General features: G+C 41.5%; 1 protein-coding gene across 12 annotated transcripts in view; it reads right to left on the reverse strand.

The window, feature by feature from the left end:
* Window positions 1–25280, reverse strand: part of magi2a (membrane associated guanylate kinase, WW and PDZ domain containing 2a) — a 959248-nt gene that overhangs the window by 628359 nt on the left and 305609 nt on the right. For all 12 annotated transcript variants that reach the window (XM_078553297.1, XM_078553298.1, XM_078553288.1 and 9 more), the window contains one exon: window positions 16597–16713. In XM_078553297.1, coding sequence (XP_078409423.1) covers window positions 16597–16713 — 117 coding nt within the window. The remainder of the gene's footprint in view (window positions 1–16596; window positions 16714–25280) is intronic.

Genomic DNA, 25280 nt, shown 5'->3' on the forward strand with positions numbered 1-25280 from the left:
TATTGGTTTCCTTCCCAATGATAGAGGCTCTTTGGTTTCTTCTGATATTTCCCTGATCCGTCTCAATTCTAAAAGGTCTCAGCTGTGGAGCTCTGTTACAGTACCTTCTTTCTGTTGATCCTATATCCTTACTCTCTTGCCAGACTGTAGTACTTTCAAGTTTCATGCTCTGTGCCTGAAGCTGAAATTAAGAGCTTGGCTGTCTCTTTGTTGCTCCTCATGCTTACCTCAATCGTCAGAAAGCTGGGAATGTTAGGTTGTAGTGGTTGTTGTACAGCTGGAAGTTGAGTTCGCAGCCTTCTTCCCATCAATAGTTCAGATGGCAAGAACCCGTTTTTTAGTGGTGAAGTTCTGTGGTTAAGAAAGGCTAAGTTAACGTCTTGGTTCTTTTTCATCAATTCTAGGTTAACTAGTCACGTGCATGAAACCTTATTCCTGCACAAAGTTGTAGAACAGCTTGTTAGCAAACCGAGGACTGTTGTCTGACACCACAAATGTCGAGGACGTCATGGGTTGTGAAGATTCTTCTTAGTGATGTAATACTGCCTCCGCTGTGGTATTATGCAGTCTACTCACTTCAAACCAACTACAGTAGGCAATGACGATGATGGAATTTTGCCTTTAAACTCAGGTGAATCCATTCCCAGGCTGCACTAAGGCCTCGAGGAAAGGCAGAAGGTGCCAATGGCTCGCCCTGCTGTTGGCTACTCACTGCACATGCAAAGCAATTCACAATTAACTCTTCAATGGAGTGACTGATGCCTGGCCGCCAAACTGAAAGTTGAGTCGAAGTGTTTTAGGGATGACTAGTCAGTTGTTTATAACTAAGAAATCATCGACAATTGAGAGATGTTTTCTTTCCTCTAAATATTGGCGAAGTACTCGGTTGATAGGAGTATACGTGGCCTTCCATTCTGGCAATGCTCTTATTTTGATGCACTTGTCATCCTGTTGTTGTGCTTGCAATCTCTTAGTGGCTGGTAAGTGTTTGGCAATGAGTAAAGTATATGCTTCCACTTCCTCAATAAAATTTAAATCTTCCAGCATGACTCCTTCCACTGGTTTTCTTGACAATGAACTTCTGTTATCTGGTACTTCTCTTGAACGTACTCAGTAATTCCACTTCTTCAAGAAAGCAGCTCATCACCACCTTCTCAAGGGCAACTAGGGTTGAATAATAAATGCTGGACCAACCAGTGAAGCCCACATACCCTGAATGAATTGAAAAAAAATGCCATGCGGATGGGACAGCTGTTGATATAAGGTCAACAGTGGTGCTGGACCTGGGCCAGCAAAATGCTTTTTACAAGTTCAAAATCTTCTAATTTCACCAGAAATTCTAGCACAGAACAATCCAGATTTGTCAAGAACTGTAGCATGGGAGGCATCATCTGCAGGCTTCATGGCAGTGTTATTTCAAGTTCAAAAATAATGGGCAAAGACGACCAGCTTGTTACACCTCAAGATCTCTCATGAACAGAGCGAAGCAGTATGCAACCATTGAGAAAGAAACATTAGCAGCCACAGCCTATGAGAAGCTCTCTGATTATGTCATGGGCTTAAGGTTTATAACTTAAACTGACCACAGACCTTTGGTTACTCTTCTTAACCTAAAGGAAATCACAAAAATGCCGATTCAACGTTTAGAAAATCAGTGGAAGGAGTCATGCTGGAAGATTTAAATTTTATTGAGGAAGTGGAAGCATATACTTTACTCATTGCCAAACACTTACCAGCCACTAAGAGATTGCAAGCACAACAACAGGATGACAAGTGCATCAAAATAAGAGTATTGCCAGAATGGAAGGCCACGTAACTCCTATCAACCCAGTACTTCATCAATATTTAGAGGAAAGAAAACATCTCTCAATCGTCAGTGATTTCTTAGTTTTAAACAACTGACTAGTCATCCCTAAAACACTTTGACTCAACTTTCAGTTTGGCAGCCAGGCATCAGTCACTCCATTGAAGAGTTAATTGTGAATTGCTTTGCATGTGCAGTGAGTAGCCAACAGCAGGGCGAGCCATTGGCACCTTCCGCTTTTCCTCGAGGCCTTGGCGCAGCCTGGGAATGGATTCATCTGCAGTCCATGTGGTGTAGGTACACCCACAGTGCTGTGAGGAAGGGAGTTCCAGGACTTTAACCCACTACAACACTGGCACCCACCTGACAAAGTGAAAAATTGCCCTGGTGTTTCCTGCCAACAAAAAAACAGGACAGATCCAATCAGGCCAATTACCACCCAAATCAGTCTACTCTCAATCATCATCAAAGTGATGGCAGATATCATCAATAGCTCCATCAAGTGGCACCAACTCACCAACAACTTGCCCCAGACCTCATTACAGTCTTGGTTCAAACATGAGCTGAAACACTGAACTCAGCAGGAGAGATGAGAGTGACCCCCTTTGACATCAAGGCAGCATTCCACTGAGTGTGGCAACAAGGAGCCCTAGTAAACCTGAAGTTAATGGGAATTGAGGCAAACTCTCCACTGGTTGGAGTCATGCCTAGCACAAACTAAAATAGTTGTGGTTGTTAGAGGCCAATTTCAGCCCAGGACATCACGCCAGGTGTTCCTCAGGGTAATATCCTAATCCAACTATCTTCAGCTGCTTCATCAATTACCTTCCCTCCAACATCAAGGTCGCAGTTAGGGATGGTCACTAATGGTTGTTTAGTTCCATTCACACCTCCCCAGGTAATGAAACTCTTTCGAGTTATCAACAGTCACAGATTGCAACTCTTTCGAGTACAATCACAGTTCTTGGTTTTCCGGGAGTGGGACATGAACCCACAACCCTCTGATTCAAAGGCGAGGGTGCTATAAACTGAGCCACAGCTGACACCTCACTCCCCAGGTAATGAAGCAGTAAGATCTGGTCAACAATCAGGCTTGGGCTGATAAGTGACAAGTAATATTTATGCCAGTCAATGACCATCTATAACAAGAGAGAATCTAAACACCTCCTCTTGACATTCAATGGGATCAACTTTGCTGAATCCCCCACTAACGACCTCCTGGGGGCCACCACTGACGAGAAACTTAACTGGCCCAACCACATAACAGCCACCTCAACTACAAGAGTAGGTCAGAGACTGGATATCCTGTGGTGTGTAGTTCACATTCTGACAGACCTGTCCACCATCTATACGGCACTAGTGTGATGGCACACTTCCTACTTACGAAGATACAAATTGCCTGGATGAGTGCAGCTCCAACAACGTTCAAGAAGCTTGACACCATCCAGGACAAAGAGTTAGCTTGATTGACACCCCATCCATCACCTCAAATATTCACTCCCCCCAATCACCAGCACATGATAGCAGTTGTGTGCATTACAGAGGATGCAACAACTCAATAAGCCTCCTTCAACACCAAGTTCCAAACCTGTAACCTCTGACACCTAGAAGAACAAAGGCAGCAGATACATGGGAATACCAATGAACACAAGTTTCAGGTTTCCTCCAAGTCATGCTCAATAGCTATTCCTTTAATGTCACCTATTCAAAATTCTGGATTTGCCCCACAAGAGATTACAAAGAGATCCAGGCATTATAGAGTAGTTATAGTGGGGGACATCAATTACCCAAATGTAGACTGGGACAGTGATAGTGTAAAGGGCGGAAAGGGTCATAAGTTCCTAGATTGTGTTCAGGAGAATTTTCTACAGCAGTATGTGTCCAATCCAAGAAAAAACACGCTGTTGGACCTGGCTCTTGATCTACTTGGCCCGCCTCATTTCCAAGTGTCAGTGGGGGAACATTTTGGAGACACTGATCATTCTATTGTACGTCTTAGGATGATGACAGAAAAGGGCTAGGCAATCCAGAGTAAAAATAATTAACTGGACAAGAGCAAACGCTGATTGGGCAAGAACGGAGCTGGGCCAGATAGACTGGAACGAAAGATTGGCAGGAAAAACTGTAGCTCAACAATGGGCTACTTTCAAAAAAGAATTGGTTTGGGCACAGTCAAGGTATATTCCATCGAACGGGAAAGACAGGGCAAACAAATCCAGAGCTCCCTGGATGAAAAAGGAGATTGAAATTAAGATAAGGAAGAAAAAGTATGCTTATGGCAGGTGTCAGGTAGAAAATACAATCGGGAACCAAGAGGAATACAGAAGGTTCAAAGTGGAGGTGAGAAAGCATATTAGAGAAGTGAGGAGGGATTATGAGAAAAGGTTAGCAGCCAACATAAAGGGGAATCCCAAAGTCTTCTAAAGGCATATAAATAGTAAAAGGTGGTAAAAGGAGGAGTAGGGCCGATTAGGGACCTAAAAGGGAATTTACACACGGAAGAAGGGGCCATGGCTGAGGTATTAAATGAATACTTTATCCATCTTTACCAAGGAGGTAGATGTTACCCAGGCCATGGCGACAGACGAGGAAACTCTGTCACTAGAAGGGTTGAAAATTGATAAGGGGAAAGTGGTGAATAGACTGTCGGTACAAGGAACCAGAACCGGATGAGATGCACCCAAGGATATTGAAGGAACTGAGTGTAGAAACTGCAGGGGCACTGGCCATAATCTTTGTCTTCACTAGACTTAGAGGACTGGGGAATTGCAAACATTACGCCTTTGTTCAAAAAAGGTTGTAAGAATAAGCCCAGCAATTACAGACCAGTCAGTTTAACTTCAGTGGTGGGCAAGATTCTAGAAACAATTATTTGGGATAGAATTGGTAGTCACATGGAAAAATATGGGTTGATATGAAAGAGCCAGCATGGATTTCTAAAGGGAAAATAGTACTTAACTAACTTGGGAGATTTTTGAAGAGGTAACGGAAAAGGTCGATGAGGGTAATGCTGTTGATGTGGTGTACGTGGAATTTGAAAAGGCATTTGACACAGTGCCACACAACCGACTTGTGAGAAAAGTTATTGCTCATGGAATAACAGGGACAGCAGCAACATGGATACAAAATTGGCTGAAAAATAGGAAGCAGAGAGTAATGGTCAATGGATATTTTTAGGGCTGGAGAAGGTTTGTAGTGGAGTTCCCCTGTGGTTGGTACTGGGACCCTTGCTTTTCCTGATATATGTTAATGATCTAGACCTTGGTGTGCAGGGGACAATTTCAAAGTTTGAGGAAGATACAAAGTTTTGGGAGTGTTGTGAACTGCGAGGAGGACCGTGCGGAACGTCAAGAGGACATAGACAAGTTAGTGGATTGGGCAGATAGGTGGCAGATGAAACTCAATGCAGAGAAGTGTGAGGTGATGCATTTTGGTAGGAAGAACATGGACAATCTAAAACTGAGGTGGAATTTTGAAGGGGTGCAGGAGCAGAAAGGCTTGGATATATATGTGCATAGATCATTGAAGGTGGCAGGGCAGATGGAGAGAGCAGTTAATAAAGCATATAGTATCCTGGGCTTTATTAATAGGAGCATAGAGTACAAGAGCAGGGAGGTTATGCTGAATTTATACAAGACTCTCAGCTGGAATATTGTGTACAATTCTGGGCACCATATTATAGGAAGGATGTGAACACATTGAAGAGAGTGCAGAAGAGGTTTCTAAGAATGGTTCGTGGCATGAGAAACTTCAACTATGAGGATAGATTAGAGAAGTTGGGACTGTTTTCCTTGGAGGGGAGAAGGCAGAGAGGAGACTTGATAGAAGTTTTCAAAATCATGAGGGGGCTTGACAGAGTAGATAGGAAGAAGCTGTTCCCACTCATTAAAGGATCAAGAACGAGAGGGCACAGATTTAAAGTGATTTGCAAAAGAAGCAATGTGACATAAGAAAAAACTTTCACACGAATGGTTCGGGTCTGGAATGCACTGCCTGGAAGTGTGGTGGAGGCAGGTTCAATCGAGGCAATAGTTATTTGAATAGAAACAAAGTGGAGTATGGGGAAAAAGCAGGGCAATGGCACTAGGTTATATTGCTCATTTGGAGAGCCGATGCAGAGATGACGGGCCGAATGGCCTCCTTCTGTGCCATTAAAATTCTGTGGAGAACATCGTGGAGGTGCTGACACCACATGGATTGCAGCGGTTCAAGAAGGTGGCTCACTACCACCTCCCAATAAGGATGAGCAATAAACGCTGGCTTTGTCAGTGACACCTACATCCCATGAATTAATAAAAACAATTCAGTTAAGCACCATTTCATTCAGTTCCTTGTGCTGATAAACTACCTCATTTGAATTCAAATTTGGACTGCCAAATGCTTGTCTAACTTTTGCATCATGGTTTGATTTGATCACTCAAATGACTTGACCAAATTGCATTACAATTTTCCGACTTTGCCATGTCAAAAATATGGCCTTCAGAGCTTAGTTTAGCCAGTCAAGAACCGACTTAAACTTATGTGAATCCCCACCTTCTTATCAAACAGATGGAAAGACAATGCATCTTAAATCAGGTGGAATGTTATTTAAACTTAAGCGGGAAATTCTACAGATTTCCTCATGCAGACTCATAAAAGCTAATGTTAAAAGTAAAACTTGAGAAATTAACTAAAACAATGTAAAAGTTATTTGCATAAATAAAAAAGGTGAGAATTGGGTAAAAGAGAATAGATGGAAATTGAAGTAAAGAGGGAGAGTAGTAGCATAATTTTTCAACCTTCTTTTTAACATCATCACTAACAATAGCATATTTTAGTAAGATAACATTATCACAACATTAAAGCTGTTCTTGACATCTCAATTGCAACATAATTAATATTAAAGCTTTTCCAGCATCGCATGAATGAGCCGAAATCTTTTTAAAACATCAATCAGTTCAGGGAGCTGCAGTTCCTATGGTAACAGGCAGTGTTAGGGTTCATAAATATTTTTTCAACTTTTACACTTACAAATGTGAAACTTATTTATTGTAGGGTTTCAGATATCCTGCCTTGCACTATGGCTATCACCTAAGAGCTGCAGTAGGGTGTAATTTCCTCCTAATGGTCTTATATGACCTCTAATCATCCAGGACAAGTGCTAACAATTAACATTACTTTTCATAAGGTAATTAATCTAAAATAAAAGGTGGAGGTCAATATTGTTGACAAGTACACATCTTCAAAAGGTGACAAAATTACATCCTTTAGGTAATTACAGTACATTATATTGTGCTTTAAGCACTCAAGCTACAATTTATCTCAGCAAACAGACATCTGCAGAGAATTCTACCGATATAACTAAATCGCTCCTCCTCCCCCGCTAGTTAATATGCTGTATAACTGTGTTTCTAGCTTTGGAGTAAAAGTTAGACTGTACTGATTAGTTTGACATAATTTTCACCCCTCTTAGGTTTCTAAGTAAATTTCGCTTACAACGAACACATTAAGAGTGTGGATTACCAACTAAAACAAACTCTCCAGTAATTACTTGACAGAATAAAAAAATCCACAGGCAGTTGGGCTAGAGGTTCTACTTCTGTCTATATATTCTATATAAATAAGTGTTAATTCATTCTGAAGTCAGAAGGTGAAATAGGAAACCAGATGCCAAAATTTTTACTTAATACTATATTATTTACAAAATGAAACATTACATATGTCTGCCTCCTCCCTAACCAAGTGTCCCAGAAGTCTCTCTTTATATGTGCTCAAGGTACTTAATCAATGGCCTTCACCTGTGTATCCTTAACCTGAACTATACAATTAACATATTTCCCTCTTTTCTTTAAATCACAAAACTTTATAACACACAATATTTCAAAACTAATGGAAGAAAAGTGAATTTCCATATTCTGCATCCTACATACAAGAAGTCCCTCTTCTAGGACCTCCAGTAGTCTTTTTCCAAGCATTCCTTTCACAAAGCAATCTGATAATTGATGACTTGTGTTGACCCATTTTAACTTGGGAGATTTATTTTCTTTCTAGCCTTTTACACTAGCAAGATCAATCCTTAACATTTTTTCAGTCAAACATTTTGTCAAATATACATTATTCCACAAGGAACACAATCAGCTATATAACATTCAATAGGCAAACAATTCTCAGAACACCTCATGTATAGAATTTCTCCTAAAATATTTGATAAGTAAAACTCCAACTCTTGCTTCTGCAAGAGCCAGGGTTCCACAGTTAATGTACTTTTAAACAGCCTTTTTATTTTCTTAGCTTCCCAGGCCAAGGGACAACATTTTCCATTTTCATCCACCAAGAATATTATAAAACCAGTTGTACTTGAATACCCATTCAGAAGATTAGCATGAAAAGCATCACTAAAAAGGACTAATTTCTTGTCCTTCAAGCTGGATAAGCATTTCTCCTTAATTTTTTACATTTTATTTGCTCTTAAAACATCCTCAACTGCAACATATTTTATCATAGTACTTAGTTCCAAGACATCAAAACTGGTATCTGGCCTTGTCTGGGTTCATAGCCAATTCAACTGTCCAATCAAGCTTCTAAACTGCTTTTTCTTCTTTAGGTGTAACATCATCTTTGTGGCGACCTAGCATGATTTGTTGGGATACGAGTAACACTTTCTAGATAAGATTGTTGATTCAAGATTACTCCAGACCTATTCTGCTTATTTAAAGGCTCCGAAGCCTAACTTCCAATCTTAAATTCCCTCTTAATATTATTTATAACAAATTGCTCAAATTCCGCAGAGCCTCCCCATAGATGATCATTGACGTGCATCATAAAGATGCTGAGAGTTTCCCTTTGTGGTACAAGTAGAACATTGTTGGATCTGCTTGTACGAACTACTTTCAGCAAGACAGACCTAACCGAGAAATACCATACCCTTGATGCATCATTCAATCCATAAACATATTTGTTTACAGCAAGTCTTCACTTAAAGTCTTACTACATTCCTGGAAATTGCGACTTTAAGCGAGTCCCATTTTCCCATTAAAACCAATGTAAACACTGTAGTTAGGTTCCGTAGGACCTTTCTCATCAGAAAAAAAATTATACCCTGTAAGTTGAAATACTTTACATTGCTAAATTCAATAACTTTAAAAAATAATAATTAAAAAATATAAAAGAAATATGCTGGCTGCCGATCCTGCTTCCCAAACTTCCCAGTCGCCACACATCCTGATCTGACCCTCCTGGTTGCTGTGGACCCTTCTACTTGCTGATCCTCTGATTTGCGGCCTCTCCCACTCCCTGACCCACCCTCTTGGTGATCCTTCCTCTTGCTGAGCCTCTCACTTAACTCACCTGAGCCCGTGCTCTGGAGATGAGCAGCGAGAGGCAGGAGGAGCAGCTTCAATTTACAGAGGGCAAGTTCTCTTCAAGTAGATTTGTGATCAGCTTCACACCTTTTTGATCAGAATTTTTATTTGTTTATGGAATGTAGGCGTCGTTGACTAGGCCAACATTTATTGCCCATTCCTAAATGCTCTCTGAACAAGAGCAATTAAGAGTTAACTACGTTTCTGTGGATCTGTAATCACATGTAGGTCAGGCCAGGTAAGGACAGCAGTGTCCTTCCTGAAGGACATTAGTGAACCTGATGGATTTTTACAACAATCGGCAAATGTTTCATGGTCAGCCTTTTAATTCCAGATTTTTATTGAATTCAAATGTCACCATCTGCCATGGTAGGATTCGAACCTTGGCCTCTGGAATACAAGTTCAGTGACAATGCCACTATGACACCACCTCTCCCTCCAGGAGAAATCTCCTGGCAACAGATCCCTGATCCTGACTATGAGGCATTTTACTCAATGGATTGAATATGTTCAGGACACCAGACAGGGCTGGGACACAATTCCTCTCTGCTATGGTAATGTCAGAGAGGCAGCAGCCTTGCTTATTCAGCCTCCACTATGGCTTTAAAATCAAGGCATGAGTGGAAGGGTGAGCTGGCCTCGCACCAAGGGTAAGAAAGGGGCTGAGTTGAGATGCTGCCAGAGAGCGACAGCATTGCTCTCCCTCCCCAGAGCTGTGGGCACCGAAACACAAGCAGCAAGAGTGCTGAGTACCAGGGAAGCAGGGCTGGCAACAAAGATACCCTCACACCCCCTAAGGAAACTACAGCCTAGCACCTTGCAGCCACTCTAACATCTTGATCTCCAAGTCTCTCTTGAACCCGAGCCACTTGTCTTGCCTTATAGGTCCCATCTGGGAGGACTTTTTCCGTACATATCCATCTATGTGATCGGGGGCAGCCAGCCCTATCTGACACTTCAGAATAGATACTACGTTCCTTCCCATTCTTTAGTTTTGCCTCCTATTCATTTATCTTCTACTTCCTTGGCAGCCACCAAAACTTCCTAGTCATAAGGCTTCTACCTCCAGTACCATTCCTAGGTTGTTCAGTAAGTCTTGTTTTATTGCCACAATATAGTCAAGCTATGGCCTTTACTTGCCCTTCTTTGTCTTTCTGGACTACTATAGGATCTCTCCTGCCATGATTAGAAGTTCTATCAGCCGTGAGAACTCACACTGCACTTTCTTGCTTTCCATTGTTGCACCCCATTTTGCCAGTCCATGGGTCTTACTTGTTGTCCATCATCTTAAAATGTAGCCAGTATTTGAATTTGCCAAAACAAAAACAGAATTACCTGGAAAAACTCAGCAGGTCTGGCAGCATCGGCGGAGAAGGAAAAAACAGTAGCTTTGCCTGCTCTCCCTACAATTGTTACAATCTTCCATTCACTGGACCCTTCCAGTAGGCACATCACATGAGTAACCACGTTAGGCAGTTGTCCTTTAGAAACTGTAGCCCTGTTCTGTGCATAAGTATCATTCTGCCTATTGCCATCAGGCCCCTTATCGACCGTATTCTGTTCCTCAAACTGTAAACATGTGAGTATGTAATATCAAGGTGCCTCATCACCTATCAATTGCTCAGATTCTAAAAGTTTGTAATCCACCCTGATTAACCCAGACGAATGGACCTTAATACTTTGGACTGCCATGTTGGAGAACCACCATCTTATCACCACTCTTTATGCCCCTCTCATTTATATTACATTAAATTCCCAGGATTAAAGTTTATCTTGAATGGTCTTATGTGATGCCATAAAGCTCGCCAAATTTTCTCCAAGACTTCTGCCTTGATGAATGTCATTCTCACTGCAGGTAGGATGTTCAAGTGCAAAGGAAAACATGAAACTAATTGTAATCCTTTCTCAGGCCAGGGAACTATCGCACGGCGTAGAAGGTATTTTGGGATTCCTCACAGGCAATAACCCCCAACCATTTGAAGTAAATGTTCCACATGTTAACTTGCAATTTGGTTAATTGGCTAAGATCTTATAGAGCATCTTTCAGCTGTGGTGTTAACGACCACAATGTTCAAATTTTCACATTCTCTAAACGAGTTCTCCAAACTAGTCATCAGCAAATTCCTCACCACTGCCAACCAGAAATTTAATTGGTGCTCCCAGTCTGGTCCCTATCCATTTTCCTATGACTTTATCTACATTCACCCTTACCATGTATTACTGTAGAAAGACTTAATCTGGTTGCCTATAAAATGTCAAATGAAAATATTTGTCTTAGAGATACACCTTTAAATCCATAGTTATTATTTCATTAAAGTCTCATGCCAATGGAATACATGCATTGGGACATCGGATACATTTCACATTAATCTCTTCAATGAGCCTCACACACATCTTCAACCATACTTGCGCCTTTAGTAGGATTTTTGATTTGTGACAAGAAGGGTGAGCAAATTGTCTGTGCAACTTTAAGACAATTGGCTTTGTTCTCTCAAATTCTTATCACCTGATGCTATTAACACTTCTTTAACATTCTCATTAGAAATGTTAGGTTTTGATAAGGGAATGCAATAATGTCCCGATTGGCTAAACTACAGATCTACTGACTTTCGAAAAACAAATGCTTTATCGTATTCCATGTCCAGTTTTATTTGTGCCTTTTTCATGCAAGGTTAACTACATCTGTACTAAGAGTATTTTGCATGGAATCACCACTCTTTTTAGTAACCTCAAATGTGTTGTCATCCTGAATCAAGTAGAATTTTCATACTCCCTGGCCACATTTAGATTTATTCAGTAGTAAGGATCGAAGTGGCACGCACTGTCGAGGCAGGACCACCGTCTAACATGACACAATTAAACGAATATGCAACTAGTACACATTACCCAAATAAAGCTTCTTGTGACTAGTATAATTCCTTCAGACTGACCATTATCTTCAACTTCTAAATTCTCTGATATGTGTCGCTTCAAAAACTTTGCTGTTCTGCTTTGGACAGTTCATTGCATAATGATACTTTGAGTCACATCTGAAGCACCTGTTAATTGCTCACTAGCCAGTCCTGGGGTTCATTCATCTATTACTGCTACTCCAATCCTGTTGTCTGCCAGGTCTGCTAAAAAATGCCTTCATCCTCATTCCTTCTGTCTGTACCTCTCCTGTTGTACTGAGGTCTTTGCCCTATATCTGAATAATCTCAAAATGCCATAATCAATGAGGCCTCCATCCTTTGTGACACCGCAGAACTTCCCACTTGTGCTTTCAGGTTGCTGGAATGACTGTTTCCCCAGGATTATTTTTAAAAAAGCAGCAGACATTTGATCCAAAGGATGTATTTTTCTGAGAAACAAACATCAGTTACGACCAGGGACCTATCCATTACGTGGCCTTAGCACAATCCAACAATTTAACTGTGAGCACTGAATAAGGAATCTCCAAGTTGAATATTTGCAATCTTTTATGCAGCCTGTTGAAGTCCATTGATATCTTCCTCTATGGAATGACTGTCCATCTTTCAAAGTCTACCAAAGTCGGACCATACCTCGTAAGCATCTAATAGATCATCTTTCTTTTAAATTTCATCCATGAAGCATAATAGAAGATCTAAACCTTCATCAGTATTCAATTGATGGGCATCTGGTTCACAAAATGCTTTGCTTCTGATTTTACTTGTTAGGAAGTGGCAACGCCAAAGCCATATCTTGTTTTCTCTTCAGTAAAGACATAACCCACGTCCACATACCCACTTCATTTTTCCACTGACCATAATGTTCAGATTCAGAGAACACTGGTAGGTAATCATACACTGACAATTTACAGTTGCTTTTAGCCATTCTTCACTAAAACAACTCAGATTCCAATCTTCTGTCTGAAAAATTCTTTGTTTCCAGCCTTCACCTTTAGGCAACCATCCTCTGCTACCATGTAAACACATTCTGAAGCCAGATGTTGGGAGAAGTAGGAAACCAGATGCCAATCTTTTACTGAACACTGGATTTATTTGCAGAATGCAATGTTGCATATGTCTGCCTCCGCCCTAACCAACACCCAGTGTCCCAGAGGTTTCTCTCTTTATATGTGCTCAAATACTTAATCAATGACCTTTACCTGTGTATCCTTGACTTTAATAATACAATTAACACACCACTGACAAAAAGGACTGGTGGCATATGTATTTTCACCTCTAGAGTTTCACTTTGAATCAAGCTCAGCCTTAAGGGCTGAAAACTGCCTCTGCTGTTTGCAAGAACCCTAATCAAAATGAGTTTGGAGCAATCCTGATATAGTTCTTTGTAAGCTGGAGGCCACAGCTCATGACTTCTCACAATTCAGCACCAAGTTGCAGTCTTACTCAAATAAGCCACAAGAATGCCTGGAGTTAGACATGGACATATCATGCTGATGCAGTAGGTAAAGTTCTTCCAAGGCTGAGGCTAAAGGTTAACTGCTACAACATAGCAGGGTAACCCTGCAGAAAGCCACTCATGCAGTTAGCTGATGGTTTGCTTGATGATAACATTGGAGTATTCAGCTAAGAAAAATATCCAATGTTGTAGCATCAGCATACCTTACCACGAAGGACACAGAATGCAGGACCATTCTTAAAATATATTTATTAGTAATTTCTCATTTTTTTTTAAAAGGGGTGTCATTCTGAATTAAAGACGAGCATTATTGCAATATCCAAAATGGATGATGAAATTAATGACTGCATTAATACCAGAAACCACAAAAGTGACCAAAAGATTAAAAATGAATTTTTGAAAGAAAAATTAAATAGCTTGGATGAAAGAGTTAACCTTCCGTGGAAAATAATCTAAATATTGCATAATTTGAACATGATTTTGAAAGAGACATTTCATTGTATGCATCTTTATTTGTAATACAATTTAGAAGCAGCTTTGTTCAGGCAGTAATAATATGTCAGAGGTCCCTTTGGTATATTTAAAGTTAATGATAAACAAAAAGGATTCTCTGTGCCCCCTCCCCCACCCCCCCATGCTATTGCCATCACTCTGCATCACATTCTAGCCATCTATCCAACTGAGCTAACCTTAATAATCCACCAATAATACTGCTCTGTAACTGAAAGAATAATTCAACCTAGGTCAGTCAGACAATATTACTTCTCACACCTCCACTCAAAGATATGAAATATTTTACTTCTGCATAGCAGAAATCACCCACCTCAGCTAAGCAAGATAACTGATGGGCATTCTTAAATTTCAAATTCATAATCTGCTGGTGCTCAACAAATTGAGTTATCTTATATAGGAATATTCAAAGCATTGATCTTATCTTTCACTCCTATTTATTATCCCTTCAAGGTGTATGGTAGAGTATTTTCATTTTTCTGGAATTCATGTGTTTGATGGTGTGAATGAGTGCTGGTCAAGGGGAGACGTTATTGCAAAGAATTAAACATTTTTCCACTTTGTTTATTACATCAAAAACAAGCCCTTCCACATGAAGTATGGAGTGGCCAGGTGCAAATCCTTACTTTGTACCTTGCTTTTAAGCCCACTTAATGTAAACTTGTGTAAGATTGTTAGCATGGACATGCTTTGTCATGGCTGTGTTGGCCCTTGCATAAAAAGGGAACCCAGTAAAGATGGTCCAAACTCATTTGAAATAATAATTTTACAACAGGCACAGAGAAAACTTCCATTTTAACAAGCTGGTTACATTTCAAACCCTGATCCCAAGGTGAAAAGAAATGGTTCATCCACTGTACTACCTGATCACAAATGCACTAAATTCTGGTTTAAGAATTTCAGCTTATCAAAATACTTGTCTGTTGTGCAGTGGTTAACATTATTCTTTGTTTCAAGCTATAAAATATAATTTTGTGAATATTATGCAATAGCAAACATTCTGTTCTGCAAAATGCAACTGTAATTTCGTTTTCAGAGGAAAAAAACCTTGTGAAAATTTCACTAAAAGCATAGCAGCAGAAAGCTTTTATGACTTCAATTTTTCATAGTTTATTTTTACTTCTTATGCTTTAATACTTCAACAAGATGTAATCACATTAGTGTGTTAAAATTTCACAGCACCATTACTCACCCTAAAGAAACAAATACACTTAAAATCACAGGTTGAAACTGCTAGTAATTCTTAATATGTCACAGAGTTCAAGGGGTCTAAAATTTATAATTCATTCCATTTCCCTGCATTTATCTTGAGCTGTTGCATTTCCCAAGAGCAGACGCTAAGTGTTACGCCTGTGCTGTTCAAAAACAAGCCACTGGAGAAAAATAAATGTAGCATGGGTTGACTCACTCTCTATTTTCCCTTCCTGCCTTTTTTGAAGGTATACCTCCCATCCATTCTGCACTTCTTCCAAAGTGTCCCCATAAACAAAGAATAGAAATTCACAACATTTAGAATTGCGTGCAAGAATTCATTCTTCAGGCAAGTAAAAATGAGTTTAAATAATGAATACCCTTATAACAGAGTGCTTCTTTTGTAAATCATTTTCCAATACCTTTTTGTTCACCTAAAAAACCTGTCCAAATATTCAGACCTGAAATCATTTCTCAAGAAACATGCATAAATAACTTCAATCAAATGGTTTACTGGTATTTTGCATTATTTGGAATGTGCTGCTGACTCAAATCCTTAAAGAAACAAGTTTAACTGTATGCAACTACAACATTTTCAATCTTATTATATCACAAACAATTCAACTTTATTTTGATAACATGAAAGTTTAGGTCACCTTCAACAAACTGCCAAATTAAAAAGGAAAATAGCTGAAGCTATTTTGAGATAATTTATTTTAACATCATAACAGGATCTGCATGCAGACTCACCAAATGTGCCCATTCTCCATGATTGTTACAGTTTTCTGTGAATCAGACTTGTTGGTTTGGAATTCATGGTTTGTCATTCAATTCTTCAACTAATTTCAAAGCCATTACTTATAACTTACACTATTTTAATTTAATAAATAGCTGTCCCATGTTTACTCTATAATATAAAGAATCTTTCAAATAATTACATACCCGATTCCTAATGCTTTGCCATATTAAAACGTTTCATTCTTCTTTAACCTTTAAACATTCATTTTCAAAAACAGTGTACTTTTAACAGTTAACTACCCTATGTGAGCAAAATAGACGCACTAATATTACATATTTTGGAAAATAAATGACTCCGAGAAAATGAAGGTCCTTTTTGATTGTACTGCTCCCCCAACCTTGACCATTAGTCGTGATATACCATAAAATCAAGACTTTACAGTAATCAATTGCAGAAGGGCATCGAATGCAATTAACGTTAAGGACCTGATGCGCACAGACTACTGTTTTAAAAGGTACAAATCAACGTAACTGATTTTACGTTATTTTTATAAACGAACTAATTTTCAATGACAAGAGAAATACACTGCTGTTTAATCATTTCTGCTCAATTCCTGTCTAAACTCCAGTAAGAGCACGAATACTTACAAGGTACTGTCCGTAGGTACAGGTTATCGCGGATAATCTGCTGAAGCTCGTGGTCAACCGAACCTTTTTGGAACCGTAAATTGAGGTAGTGACGAAGGTCCTTGTCAACAGTGCCCCCTGCAAAACAGAATAAGAGTTACATTTCGTACTCCTGGATACACAGCACAACCGAGGGTAGAGACTCGAGCGTTTGCCGAACGCTCGGCACTGGGAGGCGGGTTTGATCACCACCCAGGTCCGTATCGGTATATTCCTTGCCTTTACTTCGTCATCAAATAAGTCACTCACACAAACAATACAAGGCTCAATAGCTAACCAAACCCCGATGTACTTGCTGGGTTAGTTTGAACGCACCAGAGGCTTCAGTCTATTATACTCTACCTCACTCGTGTGCCCAGCTCTGCGAGAACCACATCTACATGGTGTGAAATGGAAATGAATTCGTTTTACTCTTTGTTGTATTTCACGCCCTCAGATCTGCTGTGATTTAAGCAAAATGTGCTTCTAGTTTCCTTAGAAATTCCTATATTTTTATGCTCACAAGACCGAGTAGCTCGAACCTGCTGTCAGTGGTCGGTCAGCTCCACGCCCACAGGGCACTCTCCAGCCCATCGACCAGAAGCGCCCGTTGCTGCAGGTTCGATGGACACGAGGAAAGCCTGGAAGACCCCACTCCTCAGCCCCATCTCCTGCCGCTGTCTCACCAGGACACCACTGTTCCACTTGCACTCATTCTCGTTGCATTTTCTCCTGGAAGCCCTGATCCCGGGAGCACCAAGCAGCGCTGCTGCCCCACTCTCTCCCTTACCCTGTCTGTCGCTAATGTCAGTGTCCGGGCAGGCACCAGAGACACACCAAGACAGATCCGGAGGGAAACAGCTCACGGCAACACGCCCATTCCTATTGGCTGTGAAACCAAAGGGCTCCTCTAAGACGTGAAACCCGCCGACTGATGCAGAAGCTTTCTGGCAGCCTGTGAATATACCGTCCGAACAACAACTGATGTACTGTGACGACTGACATAAGCTCGAATCACCCACATTATGGAGAATGCAATGACATACGGGCACGGGACAATCTATGATGTACTTGTGCAGAGACGATTTTTCACGATAACTCATGAAATGTGCGCAACCAAACCAGGCTGTGTTTAAAATATACAACAAAGGGGTAGGTAAACCCGGATTTTAACCTAACGCGTCCTCCGAATTCGGGTAGGACTTCCGAGATAACGCCCCATTGACTTGGGTGTGGTTAAGATCTTGGCTTGACGTTCCTTACTTTTACCGAGTTCTGAAAGATGAAAAATGTGAAAACGTGCAATTTGCTATATGGGTTAGCTCTTTTGTTTCGTATATTGCCACTTGTAGAAATATATAGCATCAAAATAAACTACAGTATTTTTATGAATTCATATAATCAAGTACAGATACCCTCTAATGATATCTGGTACTATAATATCTTTGTATTCTAATAGGCTCTTTAAACTTCTCTTTCTGTCATGAAAACTGGAGACATTCAACTTTCATCTGGCTGCAGGTGGTTATTTTTATGAAATGAATTTCTTACATTATTATGGATAATTTGAATGACTGATAAAAGTCCAGTTCAAACAAGAAAAAGTAAAGAACTTACATTTTATGGTGCCTTTCAAGACCTCAAAAGGTCCCAAAACACATTGCGATCAATGAAGAAGTACTTTTGAAGTGTAACTGTTGTAATATAGGAAGGAACAGGTCAGCTCATCACAATCCTTCCATAAAATACCACTACCAAATATCTTCCACCATACCCTTTCAGCACTCTGGTCTACTCTTCCATTACAACCAACATTTGTTCCCCTTCCCATGCTGGAGATGCAACATCTGACATTTCATTTCCTCCTTTCTCACCAAGGCCCCAAGCACATCTTATGGATGAAACAGTAATTTACTTGTACTTCTTCCAATTTAGTATAATGTATTCACTACTCCCAATGTGGTCGTCTCTACAGTGAGGAGAGGAAAGCAGATTGGGTGATCATCTTGCAGCTCAGTCTGTTAAGTATGACTCTAAACTGCCAGTGGCTTGCCACTTTAATTCCCCATTGTGTCCCCATTCTGTCCTCAGCCTCTTACAATGTTCCAATGAAGCTCAATGCAAGTTTCAGGAACAGCACCATATCTTTCTATCTTTCTGCCTTAACCTGAGTTTAACAACTTTAAATTTTACTTACCTCTGCTTCCATTTAGTCTCAAGATAGCAAGTGCTGGTAATGGAGGATGGCTGCTCCAGAGCTACTGGAGGTGTGGGCTGATGCTTCGGGTGGGAAACATCAATTGACACATGGCTGCGCAGAGTGGCCCACACATTTGGGGTCTCCTGCCTTTCTTTGCCATGTTTCCAGACAATGGAAACCCTCTCCACTTTATCAGATATTCCATGCTTCTTTCCTTCTCTGCTATTCTGCTGTAACCATTTTCACTTCTGGACACATTTTCTGTTTCTATACTTGTTCCATTATCACCTGCATTTGCCTTTCGTCATCCCTTTTTGTCAGTTAATCACTCATGCTCTCAACCCTATCACAGACTTCCCTCTTTTGTTCTTTACCTGACCCCCCTCTTCCCTAGCTCTGAATTTCTTTAGAGGTCATCAGCATGAAACTTTGTGGTTACAGAATGGTCATAATACAAGTGCAGTGTAAATACAGGAGTGAATTTGGTGATAGTGGGAATTCTCTGCTAAGTATTGAATGAGTATTGTGTTTTTATATTGATATAAAGGCACCCATCACTCATAAGGATTTGGAAAAAATATGTTGAGGGTTCATTAATTAAGACTAGGCACATTGGAACATTTATACAAAGCTAGAAAGCTTGAAGACATCAGCAGCAGAGCTGTGTTCTGCTCACCGGTCAAAGTGAAACTAAACTGGATCACATGACACACTTCCCTCCTAGTGATAGCATGCCGGTATCCCTTAAAGGCATATTACAACACCCCCTTTCTTTTTAAAGACACGTTCCCCCTTCCAAAGAAGTGTAGCTATTTACAATACATGTTCATGTTTAGTTACTATTACATAAGGACAGATGAATTTATGAGTCTCTAAAGCGTAAAGGTAATCTGCTGGTACATCCAGATCTTGTAATGATAACCTTGTCTGGATCTTGTTCTTTAATTGCTCACTGTGATCAATGCGGTTGTCCTTCTTGGATATTGTTCCTGGTTGCATTTGGGATCTAGTCCTTGATGCAATAGGGCTGCATGGTGGTTGAGGAGCTGGAATGGATCTGATGTATCCTCAGTTACGCCTCACCATTGCTCCTTTGTGTGTAACGATTTCATAAAACCTTGGGTCTGAACAAATCATCGGCTGGTTGCCACTTACGTTCTGTGGGAACTTCTTGTTCCAACTGTAAACTTGGCAATTCTGTACCTCCATTTTTATCGTGCACATTGGCCATCTTTTCTTGCAGTTCTAAAAGTTGCTGCCTACTTTCTGAGGCGGTGGCGTAGGTGGAATTGTCGCTGGGCTGGTAGTCCCAGGGCAATGCTTTAGGTACCCGGGTTCGAATCCTGCTGTGGCAGATGGTGGAATCTAAATTCATTCTGGAATTAAAAGTCTAATGATGATCATGATTCAATTGTCGCAAAAACCCATCTGGTTCACTAATCCCATCTGGTTACCTTCAGGGAAGGAAATCTGCTGCCCTCACCTGGTCTGGCCTACATGTAATGTGGTTGACTCTTAAATGCCTTCCGAAATGGCCCATCAAGCCATTCAGTTGTATCAAACCACTAAAAAGGAATAAAACCAGACGGACCAGCCGGCATCGACCCAGGCACCGGAAAGGATAATGGTAAAACCAGCCCTGATGACCCTGCAAAGTCCTCCTTAACAACATGTGGGGGCTTGTCGCAAAATCGGGAGAGTTGTCTCACAGACTATTCAAACAACAGCCTAATATAGTCATGCTCACAAATCATAGCTTACAAATCATGTCCCAGACACCACCATCACCATCCGTGGGTGTCCTGTCCCACCAGCAGGACAGACCCAGCAGAGGTGGCGGCACAGTAGTATACAGTCAGGAGAGAGTTGCCCTCAGCATCGTCTCCAACCACCAGGGAGTCTCATGGCATCAGGTCAAACATGGGCAAGGAAACCTCCTGCTGATTACCACACACCGCTCCTTTCCCCCCCAGCTGATGAATCAGTACTCCTCCATGTTAAACATCACATAGAGGAAGCTTTGAGAGTGGCAAGGGCACAGAATGCACTCTGGATGGGGGACTTCAATATCCATCACCAAGAGTGGCTCGGTAGCACCACCACAGATTGAGCTGGCCGAGTCCTAAATTACACTTAGACTGGGTCTGCGGCAGGTGGTGAGGGAACAAGAGAGAAATACATATTTGACCTTATCCTCACTAACCTACCTGCCACAGACGCATCTGTCCATGACAGTATCAGTAAGAGTGACCACCGCACCATCCTTGTGGAGACGAAGTCCCGCCTTCACAATGAGGATACCCTCCATTGTGCTGTGTGGCACTACCACCACACCAAATGGGATAGATTTCAAACAGATCGAGCAACTGAAGACTGGGCAACCATGAGGAGCTGTGGGCCGTCAGCAGCAGAAAAACTGTACTCGATCACAATCTGTAACCTCATGGCCTGGCATATCCCCCATTGTACCATTACCACCAAACCAAGGGATCAACCCAACGAAGAGTGCAGGAGGACATGCCAGGAGTAGCACCAGCTATACCTAAAAATGAGGTGTCAACCTGGCGAAGCTATAACACAGGACTACTTGCGTCCTAAACATCATAAGCAGCCAGTGATAGACACAGTTGAGCGATTCCACAACCAACGATCAGATCTAAGCTCTGCAGTCCTGCCACATCCAGTCGTGAATGGTGGTGGACTATTAAACAACTCACTGGGGGAGTTGGCTCCACAAGTGTCCCAATCCTCAATGATGGAAGAGCGCAGCACATAAGTGCAAAATATAAGGCTGACGCATTCGCAACAATCTTCAGCTGAAAGTGCCAAGTGGATGATGCATCTCGGCCTCCTTTGGAGGTCCCCAGCATCACAGATGCCAGTCTTCGGCCAATTTGATTCTCTCCACGTGATATCAAAAAACAGCTGAAGGCACTGGATACTGCAAAGGCTATGGGCCCTGACAATATCCCGGCAAAAGTATTGAAGACCAGAGCTCAAGAACTTGCCGCACCTAGCCAACCTCTTTGAATACAACTACAACACTGGCATTTACCTAGCAACATGGAAAATTGCCCAGGTATGTCCTGTACATGAAAACCAGGACAAATTCAACCAGGCCAATTACCACCCCATCAGTCTACTCTCAATCATCAGTAAAGTGATGGAAGGGGTCATCAACAGTGCTATCAAGAGGCACTTGTTTAGCAATAACCTGCTCACTGACACTCAGTTTGGTTTCCGCCAGGATCACTCAGCTTCTGACCTCATTACAGCCTTTGTTCAAAAATGGACATAAGAGCTGAACTCCCAAAGTGTGATGAGAGTGACTGCCCTTGACACCAAGGCTGCATTTGACTGAGTGTGGCATCAAGGAGCCCTAGCAAAACTGGAGTCAATGGGAACCGGGGAAAACTCTCTGCTGGTGAAAGTCATACCTAGCAGGAAGATGGTTGTGGTTGTTGGAGGTCAATCATCTCAGTTACAGGACATCACTGCAGGAGTTCCTCAGGGTAGTGTCCTAAGTAACCACCTTCAGCAGCTTCATCAATGACCTTCCTTCCATCATAAGGTCAGAAATGGGGATGATCTCTGATGATTGCACAATGTTCAGCATCATTTGTGACTCCTCAGATAGTGAAGCAGTCCACGTCCAAATGCAGCAAAACCTGGACAATATCCAGGTTGGGCTGACAAATTACAAGTAACAAACGGACCACACAGGTGCCAGGCAATGACCATCTCCAACAAGAGAGAATTTATCCATTGCCCCTTAACATTCAATGGCATTACCATTGGTGAATCTCCCACTATCAACGTCCTAGGGGTTATCATTTACCAGAAACTGAACAGGAATCCTGCGATGAGTAACTCATTGACTCCCCTTAGGCCACCCACCATCTACAAGGCACAAGTCAGGAGTGTGATGGAATACTCTCCACTTGCCTGATGAGTGTAGCTCCAACGACACTCTAAAAGCTTGACACCATACAGGAAAAGCAGCCCACTTGATTAGCACCCCTTCCACAAACATTCACTCCCTCCACCACCAATGAACAGTGGCAGCAGTGTGTACCATCTACAAGATGCACTGCAGAAACTCACCAAGGCTCTTTAGGCAGCACCTTCTAAACCCACGACCACTACTACCTAGAAGGACAAGGGCAGCAGATACATGGGAGCACCATCACCTTGAAGTTCCCCTCCAATCCACCCACTATCCGGACTTGGAAATATATTGCTATTCCTTCACTGTGGCTGAGTCAAAATCCTGGGACGCCCTCCCTAATAGCACCATGAGTGTACCTACACCATAGCAACTGCAGCAGTTGAAGGAAGGCAGCTCACTACCATCTTCTTAAGGGCAATTCTGGATGAACAATAAATACTGGCCTAGCAAGTGACGCCCAGATCCTGTAAATGCATTTTAAAAAGGGTAAGAGTTGGTAAATTGTACACACTGGTCTGCCAAATATGAGCTCTGCCTATGATGGTATAGTTGCACTTAAAGGTGTCGTTCTCAGATGTAATATTGCAACGTGTAGATCTAGCTTGTTCTGTCTACATCTGAGAATTACGGATTTCACCATGTGAATTATTTGTTAGGCCATTAGATCTGGGGCAATGAGGAGAAGAAGTAGTGTGATTAATATTCCACTTCTCAACATACCCTGAAACGGCTTACCAATAACTTGTGGACCGCTATCTGTAATGATCTCTCTGGGCAAGCCAAATGGCCTGAAAATATCACTTAAGAATGTGCGTGGTAGTTGTGCTTGACGTATTATGCAATTGTCGAATAGTGGGTTACTTGGTAAAGCAGACAACAATGATGTTGAAGTCAGTGCCACGGACATGAAAGAGGTCAGATGCAATTTTGGACCAAGGATGGATAGAAACATTATGTGGAATGAATGGTTCCTCGTGCTGACTTAGTATATGCTCTTGACTTGTCTCACACTTGACAACGACTTCAATGTCCTTGTTCATATCTGGCCAATAGGCTGTCTCTCTTGGAAGTCTTCTTGTCCGATCTATGCCCATATATGAGTGTTGAAGTTGTTGAAGCATATCAGGTTGCAAAGATTCCAGTATGACTATTACCTGGCTGCCTGTAAAAATGCCTCCCCAGGAAAAGCCTAGCTCATTCCGGTAAGGCCAAAATGGTCTCTCATGTCCATGGGTATGCTGAATTGAATCAGACCATCCTTCCATGATGGTTTTCCATGGTTTCTGTAGCGTGGAATCTTTCGCTGTTTCTTCTTGTAGCCGCTGGCATTTGTACTAGATCAGTTGAAGGGCTTTCATTCTCCTGCAAGCATAAGATTGCAGCTCCCTTGAAACTGTCAATTTGGTTAAAAATTCTGGATATTTCGATGTTAGATTGTGAACTAAGGTGACAGGAGTAGTTTCTGACACTGATCTGCCATATGGGTATGATTGATTCCATTGATTGTCACTAATGTGGGGTCACATCATGCCGGTAGACCTGCAATTGCCAGGCCTTTAGTCTTCACGATGTAGAACGTCTGTAACACCCAGGAGGGTTGATTGTACTTGCACTCCAGAACTATGGATCCTGCACATGAAACAAATGAACTGTTGTACCCCAAAAGTTGTACAGTAGTAAGTTTCACCATGGGCTTCCATGTCTGTGGATACATGTCTTTTAGAGTACGCAGGGGTAGAATGTTGACACTTGTCCTTATGTCAATCTTGGCCATTAACGATTAGTCATCAACTTTCTTAGGGTAGATAATTTAAATCTTGGCAAACACTTTGGATGCTGAACAAAAACAGAATTACCTGGAAAAACTCAGCAGGTCTGGCAGCATCGGCGGAGAAGAAATCAGTTAACGTTTCGAGCCTTCATGGCCCTTCGGCAGAACGATGCTGTCTGTTTTCCATGAGATTGACAGTGTGAAACGTATTCACCGCTCTTCAACTTGTCGTGCACATCATTGTCATTTTCTGGTTTGTCAATTGCCTCATGTATATGTTTCTTACAGGATACCGGATGGTCATTCTTATTGCTTGAAGCTACCTGTTGTGTATGGTCTGTTTGGATCAGTGCATGGCTTTTTATAGCTGCATCAGCCTTTGCTCTAGTGCATTGATGCTACCGATGGCTTTCTGCCACATGCTTTGTAGAATTGACAGAGAGCTGGGCATTTTGTTGATTCATGCAGAAGGCCAAACCTTCCACATGGCATGCTAGGTGTGGGTGTTCTAGTGAATTCATCGACAATTAGGGTTGTACTTAGGACTTGTGAGCTTTACCGACCTGTGAGGATCACTTCGTACTTATCCTTGAGTAGCTCTTCAATGCTATACATTTAGGGCTCGTCAAGCAGATCTTGCTAGAATGCCTCCATGGGTGTGGATACGATCATCAACTCAACAATCCTGTCTGCTAGCTCTGCGTTTGAAAATCACAGTACATATTCTTTTCTCTGTATCTGCTGAT

Source organism: Cetorhinus maximus, chromosome 12 (assembly GCF_964194155.1).
Source record: "Cetorhinus maximus chromosome 12, sCetMax3.hap1.1, whole genome shotgun sequence".
Lineage (NCBI taxonomy): Eukaryota > Metazoa > Chordata > Chondrichthyes > Lamniformes > Cetorhinidae > Cetorhinus > Cetorhinus maximus.